At 38.5% G+C, this 9,708-nt stretch overlaps 1 protein-coding gene across 2 annotated transcripts in view; it reads left to right on the forward strand.

Annotated features, from left to right (window-relative positions):
• NAMPT (nicotinamide phosphoribosyltransferase) overlaps nt 1-7,708 on the forward strand; it is a 31,900-nt gene extending 24,192 nt beyond the window's left edge. For both annotated transcript variants that reach the window (XM_071803436.1, XM_065839874.2), the window contains 3 exons: nt 2,528-2,668; nt 2,825-2,959; nt 4,782-7,708. In XM_071803436.1, the coding sequence (XP_071659537.1) occupies nt 2,528-2,668; nt 2,825-2,959; nt 4,782-4,895 (390 nt within the window). In that variant the 3' untranslated portion in view covers nt 4,896-7,708. The remainder of the gene's footprint in view (nt 1-2,527; nt 2,669-2,824; nt 2,960-4,781) is intronic.
• The last annotated feature ends 2,000 nt before the right edge of the window (nt 7,709-9,708 follow it).

Below are 9,708 nucleotides of genomic sequence, written 5' to 3' on the forward strand. Positions count from 1 at the left end.
TGTCTTTAAATTATTATACAGAGAAAAATTCTCTAATCTGGAGTCACCATTGATATATTAATCATGCTCATAATGGTCAGAGGATGCTGATCAAAACCTTGACACCTGAACTGTTCTCCCTGTACAGGCTGGAAAGTGTGAGATAAGAAATTCTTCTGTATTGCTTTCCTTTGGAGACTTCAGTGGTTTGGGATGTCCCCCTTTTCTTCTTCCCTACTTCTGCTGCTGTTTACCATCTCTTCCCCATAAGGAAGGAAGCTGCTATCTGGGCCTGTGCCGCAGGTCACTGGTAGGGTCAGAGGTGCCTTTCAACTTAGTCTCGATTTCCCTTCCACCCCTCATCAGCCAAAGATCAGTCTGAGTAAGGAAATCCCTTGGGAAAGAGTAGAAAGATGGAAGCCAGTTCTTCACCCAGGGTAAGCAAGGAGTTGTGTCTGTGGCACAAGGTGAACAAACCATCTGTAAATGAGAGAAGGAGCACTAGCTGGAAGGGTGTTCACGTTTCTTCTGACCCAGGCAAGAAGGTTAAGCGGCCATGACCCAGCTGTGCTGTGCTTGTAGTAGCATCTGTTACCCTACAAGTATCAGCGAACATGAAGTCTAAGTATCATATGCTTTGGTAGGATGTTGTTTATACCGGGCAGTTTGTGCTACGTCTTGCAGGCATGTTGAGGGGAGTTTGATATCAGACCAGATCTATAAAACTTGATAGTGAAAGGAGTACAATACATTGGCTCAGGCTTCGCCAGCAGTTCACATGGCTTCAGGCTTGGTCAGTGTCTGGACAGAACTTAATCAGAGCCCAGGTCGAGTTTACCTACATTTGCCTTTTTAAAAGACAGGTAAGGAGAGTCCATGTCCAGGCCCAGTCAAGTCTGGTTTCTTATGCTACTATTGGACCTTATGCTTACGAATAGGGCATACAAAATCCTTTTTCTTACCCTTCTTTTATTATCTTCAGTTACTTCTGAGATGCGTAATGGAGAATTTAATTGATTTCAATGCTTTTTCCTTCTGGGCACCCCTTTTAACTGCTTCCAGGAGAATCTAATCACCTGAAAATAACAGATTCCTTTTGTGTGTGGTCACTATCTGAAAGGATATGATGACTGCTGCTAAAATCCACTGTCACATATTGGGAGGGTTTGTTCAGGGTATGAAGCTTCCAAAGGGTTCCGTTAAGTGAAAGTCATGGTGGAAGGGCCTGAGGGTCATTTCACATGGCCTCTTGGATAAGGCGGAGTAAGCTGGTACCATTAAAATGACAGAAGCTCATTGATGATATCTCTGCTGGGGAAATCTGTACTACAGATGTAGTGGGAAGATGTTCAGAGCATACCCTCAACAGATTGTGGCTCTTCCAGAGTATCTGTGCAGAGACAGCCTGCATGTGACTGAATGGATAAACAAAATACTAGTGTGCTCTTCTGTTTACATTAGCTACCCCTTTGCCACTGTCTGAAGTTGGAATTGTCTTTTTTTCTCTTATGAAACTTAAATTTTGCCCTAGCTGTCCCTTAAAAAGTGGCTTGTCATCAGTGGCTCCTGAAACAGTCCTGTTCAACGTTACTTATGCATTTCTTTTAGATGCGGGAGGCTGAGACTGCACAAAAGATTACCGAATTTCTGACAGTGTTGGGTTTTGAAACTGCACTCTACCCTGTACATTATGTCCTTCAATTCTGCTTCTCACCTTCCTTTTTTCTGGGTGGATGGGATTTTGCTATTTCACCCATTTGGAAGTTTTCTTACCCACTTTTATTAGTAAAATGGTAAGGAGATAGGAGTGCTTAATTTCAGGCTGTCTTAAGGGTAGCAGGGCAGGGAAAAAAATCTTGGCCATGTATGAGCATGACTAAAGCAGCAACCATTCCTCCAGGCTAGAGGATGTCGTATTTGACTGGGTAGAGTGAGAGTGGGGTGAAATGATTTATTAAGTTATGACTTGGCTGTTGTAAGCAGTGCAGTTCACATTGATCTGTACCTGCCTGAGAAGGTGGCAAAGTGAAACTTTTGAGCAGCTTTATCAGTTTCCATTTCCCATCTTTGAAATGGACAATCTGTTTCTAGTCAATGTGATTTTCAAGAGAAAAGTCATTGGTGAAAGTGGTTAATAACTTTCTGGAGTTGATAAGCAAGATGACTGCTTTGTTTCAGGTTACGTGCTATGCTTTGAGGTCTTCCAATAATTCTGAGAAGGCTCTGAAATATTCCCATGAAGTATTTTGTTTTCTTTAGAGCTCTGATTGTCTGGGCATTGCATTACTGTGCTACCCTAGTTTGGAAAGTATACATGCTGGCATGATAATGGTTTTACAGCAAAATAGTTATGCCATGCTGGAGTCACAAATAAAAATACAAACAGCGTGCCAAGTATTGACAGAATTGTTACATATAACTCCTGGAAACTGAATGTTAGTTGGTTTAATTGTCTGTAAAAGCATCTCGTTGAAGTAGTGTAATATTTTTGTGGAAAAATGGCATGGCCTAAAAGTATGTTCTGTCATAATTTTCTTTTTCTTATTAGATTGTGGAGGGAATGAAGAAGAATAAATGGAGTATTGAGAATATTGCCTTTGGATCTGGTGGAGCTTTGTTGCAGAAACTAACTAGAGATCTCTTAAACTGTTCCTTCAAATGTAGTTACGTGGTGACCAACGGTCTCGGGGTACGTCTTTGGACTATGTCTCCCATTATGTTTTCAGTAGAGGCCTCCCTGCTTGAAAACCTGTTTGACGTTTCCTGTTAGATTACCACCATCTGCATTAGATACAAAAGACCCACAAAGCCCTTTCCTTCTGGAAAAATACTCTCTTCATTTTAGGTAAATGTCTTCAAGGACCCAGTTGCCGATCCGAACAAAAGGTCGAAGAAAGGCAGACTGTCATTGCACAGGACACCGGCTGGGGAATTTGTGACGCTTGAGGAAGGCAAGGGAGATCTTGAAGAGTATGGACAGGTATGAATTTTCAAAACATATTACATCGTTCTTCATGCAAAAATAGACTCAGAAAAAGCAGGTTATAACTTAATTTCAGGATTTATTTTTTATTATATTTTAGTTCAGCTCCCGTTTTATCACCTCAGAAGTGTCCCCAGTGCCAAACTCAGTAACAGCAGCACCTTAGAATGCCAGTAAAATGTTTAGGCTTTACAATTAGAGATCTTTCCTTTGTCTTCAGAAACAAGAGACCATCGCTGCTTCTTCCCAAAATTAATGCCTAAATGTGGCCCAAAATATGCTACCCAAGTAGTTTTGCATGGGCTATATTGCGCAATTTGAGTAGTGACCTGAGTTGGAGGTGGGAGAGGGACAGATGTAACTAAAATTTATTTCCCCATTGAGATTTTTAAATAGTTCCTTCAGGTGTTAGTGCTTTGTATGCGGAGTAGTTGCCCAATTTGCAATGATGTAAATTTAAGCCAGGAATTCAGGTTCCCTGTTAATTGTTTACAATTGCAAAATGAAATGCTACTTCAATAAAATAAACACAAACTTTATGCCAATCTCAGTGTGCCAGCAATGAAATATTTAACTGCATGTTTCTTGAGTTTTCTGGTATAGAGAAGCACATTTCTGTGCTACGAGGCAGAGGGGTGCTACTAGGCACACTGTCTTCTGTAACAGTAAGCATAAACCAGGTCTCTCTGAGAAATTTCAAGACAGAAAACAGTTATATGCACTGTAGCTATTGTGCTCTGTATGCAAAGATCTAAGAAAAAAGATTTTCAAAGTTATATACACACATGCATATATATATATATATGTTTGTGAATGAACATTCGTGTGTGTGTATATATATATATAGAAAGGGAAAGGACCTAATGGTGAGAAATCTCTTCTAAACAAATCACAAGACTTTGGCTCTGAAATTAGGCTATATATATCAATAGTTACTTCATTATTGACAGGTGAAATGATAATTAAGACATTTTCTGTCCTGGGATACTAGAGAGGGTTATTTGTGTGGCCCAGATTCTGGAGCTCCCTGGGAAATGACAGGGAAATGTTCTTTTTTCTGGGTCTGTTTCCCTAAACCCACAGGTCCTTGCAATAGGTCGTGGAGCATAGCGACTGCTCAACATTGCTTTTGTGCTAACTTTCCTATACAAAGCTGTGCTTATTGCTCTTCCACTGTACTGTTTGCAAGCTCTTCCTGATACACAGTTTTACAAAATACATGTGCAAGGGGACTGTGAGAATCTGTTTTTTATAGTTGCTCGAGAGCAGGGGCGTCAAACTCATTTTTACTGCGGGCCACATCAGCCTCGCGGTCGCCTTAAAAGGGCAGAATGTAATTTTAGGACTGTAACAATGTAACTACTCCTACATTAATACGGTCCTAAAATTACATTGGGCCCCTTGAAGGCGACCGCGAGGCTGATGTGGCCCTCGTGAAAATGAGTTTGACGCCCCTACTCTAGAGGTAATAAAGATTTCATTTAAACCTCTGTAACTGAGTTACATTTAATTGATTGAGTGCCGCCTTTCTTGCTAGCTGCTCTAACGAGGTATATTTAGCGTGTGTGTGTTTGGCTTTTGCCACGTGTGGACTACTCAGCACAAAGATCCTGTCTGTGTACAGGGTGGCCTAAATCCTTTCTTTTGTCTAACCATTGGTGAAAGCTGTTGGATGAGGCCGTAAAGATTTAGTATCTTGGCAGTCTAAAGCCTGAGTCTTGCCAGGCTGGGTTCAGGTGCTCGCCTTTGAGTTTGTGTAACCGATGTTGTTTGCTCATTTGCGAAATCACTCTTGCTAAAGCACTGGTGTTTCTTGCAGGATCTCCTTCATACAGTATTTAAGAATGGAAAAGTAACAAAGTCATATTCGTTTGATGAAGTCAGACAAAACGCCAGGCTGAAGAACAGTGAGCTAGAAGTGGCGTCTCACTAAGTTTCATTCCATGTCTGTGTATGTGTGTGTGTAACAAATACGTACTGCATAGCTACTGGGTTTCTTGTACAGATTTGTGTGTTTGTGTTTTATGACATTGTAGCCAAATTATTTGTTGGTTTATGGACATACTGCCCTATCTTTTGCCAGTCTTTAGAGAAGATGAAATCAGGAAATGGTACTTACATTGTAAAACATATTTAATGCTAAAGTGTGCTTTTTAGGGCCCTTTGCCAGTAGTGATTCAATCTGGTATTGATCTTTTCACAAATGAGACAGAGCTGAGAAACTTTTTTATATATAACAGAATATCACAAAATGGATTTACATAAAATTATCATAATTGCTTTATGTTTATATTTAACTTGTATTTTTGTACAAACGAGATTGTGTAAAATATATTTAAAGTTTCAATAATTAAGTCTTTCCAACTTTTCATGATTTTTATGAGCACAGACTTTCAAGAAAATACTTGGTGGGGGGGATTCCATTGCCTTTTGTCCATTAATCAGCAAATAAAACACGGCCTTAAAGTTTGTTGTGACATTGTACCATTTGATGACTAAATCAGGACTCGTATCTCCTTAAGATCTCATAGAATTGCTGACCTCACCGTTTCTTGTAGCTGTCTGTATTAGTACATCTGCATTAAAGGAAGTTACTGTTCTTACTAGAAGGTTTAGGTACTACAGACCTTGCTGGCACAGTAAGGTGTGTGAATGAAATGCCAAATTTCAAGGATTCTCTACTGCAACTTAACTTGCCAAGTCTATCTCACTTGGCATATGCACCTCAATATTTTAAGAGTAAAGTTTTTAAGAGATCTCCTCTTCCACTATAGAATATATGTGTAAAATACTGAAATATGGAAGCGGTGTATTTTAAAGTAATTACACTTCTGGGTTTATTTTTCATATACTGTAAGTGACATGACTTTAAAGCAAAATACTGGACTGGGTAGTGCACTTTTTTACTTTTTTGTATTTTTTTCATTGATTTGCCTTTTGTCAGACTGGATGTTGAATTGTAAAAATGTTTAACTATTTTTGTTAACAACTTTAATAAAACTTTATGCTAGCCAAACTCCTACATGAATGGCAGACCTGTTTCCCCTTCCTGCCCTGTTTATTGGGGTGAGGAGAGGCTTTTATTTTGTAGAGGGCAACTGTAGAAGAATATGTTTGAGAGATACTTTTGAACTGTCTGCACTTGATTGTATTTGCTCTCTGCATATGTTTGATTTGAATATCTGCTGGAAAACAAAACTGTTGAGGATTTTATTTGAGAAGCTATGTAGTAACCTCTGAAATGTTTGATAGTACTGTAGGATGGCACTCACTAGAAAAGGACCTCCCTGACGTAAAAAACAACAGCAAAAGTAGATGGCTCCTGTGTTATGCTGGTGATCAACTATCAGCCAATGGCTTAATATACGGCTGTAATTAATGCTTCTAACTAGTAAATGATGTTACAGAAAAATGTTAGGAGTCCTCTAAAATAATGTAAGCCTACAAAATTTTATAAAACATGCTTTTAAAGGAAGATTGAAAAGCCATACTTCATTGTTCTTATTCTCTTGCCAAAAAGGGCCACATCAAAGCACCCATAATATTTCCAGGGTTTGTGGTTAAGACATTTATGTCCAGTCTCAATAGTTCTTGTTACTAAAAACTTGTTTTCCACTTGTAGTGTATGTAATTATACATTTAAGTGATGTATTGTTTCAAAAATAGTGCTTTAGTAAGACTCTAAATGCTGACCTTTCACACTGAGGAACTGCCTTCCCTTTGCTATTAATGATATTGTTTGTATTTGGCCAGGCAAGATTTTAAATCTGGACCTAGGATCAGTAGCAGGTAAATAGTACAGAGCCTATTTCACTCCTCCACATGTGTACTAGGGAATTTTGTGATGTATGGTTTAAAAAACAAAGTAAATGCTGCTTTCATTCTGTACCAATAAAAATTTTGATAACTATTGACTACCCATAACTGATATTTTTGTACTTGAGAACTGAGGATATACTGTGGAAGCACTGTTTTCTTGTGTACCATGAAATACATTAGTAGGTGTTCAGTATTGTCTAAAACTTTAAGCTTATTAGTTGGACTCTTGAAGCAAATTGTCTACTTGTGCATGTCACCGTCAGGAAACCGTCACGTCATTCATTTTATTAAATGTTAATATCTTTAAAAGGGGCTGGGGGGAGGGAGGGAGGGAATAAAACCACCTGGTGCTATTCAGACCTGAATACATCTCTCTGTGTTTGGCGGTTTGACATTTGGGGCATCAAGGAGTTGGCGGAAATTACTACAGTGCTTGAACCGTGCGATATCCTAATTCTTCCACATGAAAGCAAACAGCATGTTTAAGTTTGCTTTAAATTACTAGATTTGTAGTCATTGATATATTTTAATTATCCCCATTTCATAATATAATACAGTATTTGTATTTAAAAATAGAAATTGGGAGTTTTGTGTTAATATTCTTATTTGTAACCATATTTAGCGTAAGAAATGGATTTTATAAGACTTTTCTTTCTTGACCTGCATGATTCTGAAAAGATGCCTTTTTGGTACTTCGAAAGATCTGAGGAGGGAACAGAAGAGGACTTAACTGTTTGGTTTGCCAAAATCAAAACAAGGCTTAAACAGTTTTTTCTTATAGGTTTTTACATTCCTTCTTAACCTGTTTAGTGAAGAATAAATATTCCTCCCTTAAATCCTCTGTTAAAGTAATTTTAATGTACTTGGCATCAAATACCAGTATGTAATACACATGGAAATAAAGTTTAGTTCTGGCAGTGAAAATAATAGCCACTTGACTGTGTCTTAAAGTTGCGATGTTGGGCATTGGATTCCATTCCTGTGCTCGTTGTGCCAAGCACAGACTGGAGCTGTGCTGTCCCTACAGTCCTCTGCAGGAGAGCTGGGCAGGTGCCTCGCTCGCTGTTGGTGGTTCAGTGATTGAGTTTACGGTCGGCTTAGCCATGGTGAAGAAAAGAGTGGTTTTTAGGGTGTGAGTACATCTGTACATCAGCATCTTGCATGCTTGTGCTTAAAAACGAAGCACTTGTAATTGAATTTGGTAGAAGGAATTATCCTCTATTTATATTTCATTTCTTATCAAAAAAAGTTTCAATATTTACATTTTGTCTCTAAAGCTACTAAAAAAGCTTGTTTAAAATCAAATTAACCAAAGGTGTTGCAGCCTTCAGTTCATTTCAGTATCTGTCAAAAAATGTCAGTTCTTCAACAGGGTATCTCATGTCCCTTGGACAGGATTTTCATAATTAAAGTAAGTTACACTTTTAACTCCTACATAACTTGAAATTGCAGAGGGTACCTTACAAATACAGACACTGTTAGGATGGATGTATAAGGCACCTAGTGTAAAGACTATTTACCATTATTTTTCTCTGGTCCTGTCAAGTCACACTGTAATGTAAAAAGGGGGTCCTGTAGCCTTCAATAATGGCCTTTTTGCACCTGAATTCAGGCTGTGTATCTTCCATGTAAAGAGAATGTAACAGACTAAGTGGTAGGAAGGCCTCTCCCTCCTTTCTGTGCTACTAAAACCCTCCAGCTCCAACACTCCATTTTTTTTCACTTGAGGGCCTTTGTGCAAGTTAGAAATTATTATTAATGGTGAGTGTGTGGTGGCCTGGTAACATATGGGGTTTTTGTCCATGACAGCCCCATCAGGGTGCTGTAGGTGCCCACCTTCTCTGTGAAATTTGTGAACATTTGAGTGAAAGATGATCCTTTTGTCTTAAACCTGGTGAACAAAGGCACCTTCTGTGGAGAGCTACATGCCTTCTAAATAACCTGGTGATCAGAAATAAGGAAATAGTGAGGTTAAAGATGCTCTGTAAAGTCACACTTACTGAAATCACCATTGTCTACCATGTATGTTAGTTCTTTCCCCTCTTTTACTAGTAGTAGCACAGCTGATCTTGTTTTAATCAGCACAGCTGATTTTAAAACACCCTTCACAGTTACCTAAAGATGTTTGGTTTTAATTCATGGTAAGCGATGAAGAACACTTAGCAACAGAGCATTTCCAAAATGTGTTTTCCCATGGCACAGTATTTTGTCAAAAGATACCCTGATTTCTGCTGAAACATAAACCTGAGTAATTCAATGGATATGGGAGTGATGTCAGCAGGATTCTTCTCAAGTAATGTATTCTGTATCAGTTCCTTATTCATCTTTATATGAGTACTCCTGTTTTTTGAATAGAATTTCTAGGATTTTCAATTTATGGAGAGGTTTCCTGCAATCAGAATTGCAGTCCTCTCTCCTGCTCTGGCTGGAGCAGAGAGGTCTCTTAAGGATGGATAGGGAGCACTCCTGCCTCCAGCACTGTTTTTACTTCCCTCTTACACAACTCTTCTGAGCCGAAGGGCAAGTTTATCGTTTGTTTACCTTTCAGAGGGGAAAAAGAAAGGACTGATTTTTTTCCAGCAATTTAGATCTTATCTAAATCAGTTCAAGCTGTTTCTAGATTAGTAGATACATTTATACAAGCATATTCTAATTTACTAGTATATGTAACTACAACTTCTGATGCTTTATTGATTAATATTGGTCTATGGGATTTGAAGATCTGATTCTTGGTGCTTGTTCCTATGCTTGTGTCAAGTAAACATATTGTAGGTAGCCAGGTAATTATAAACTATTGAAAATGTCTTCAGAATTTTCTATAATTACAGTACTGAAGAAATGTAAGTAGGTAGTTAAAGAATGCATGGAAGGATCTGAGGGCTGGACATTTTTACTTATTTGTCACTGGTTTAGGTTATTGGTGTAGC

This window comes from Patagioenas fasciata, chromosome 1, assembly GCF_037038585.1.
Source record: "Patagioenas fasciata isolate bPatFas1 chromosome 1, bPatFas1.hap1, whole genome shotgun sequence".
Lineage (NCBI taxonomy): Eukaryota > Metazoa > Chordata > Aves > Columbiformes > Columbidae > Patagioenas > Patagioenas fasciata.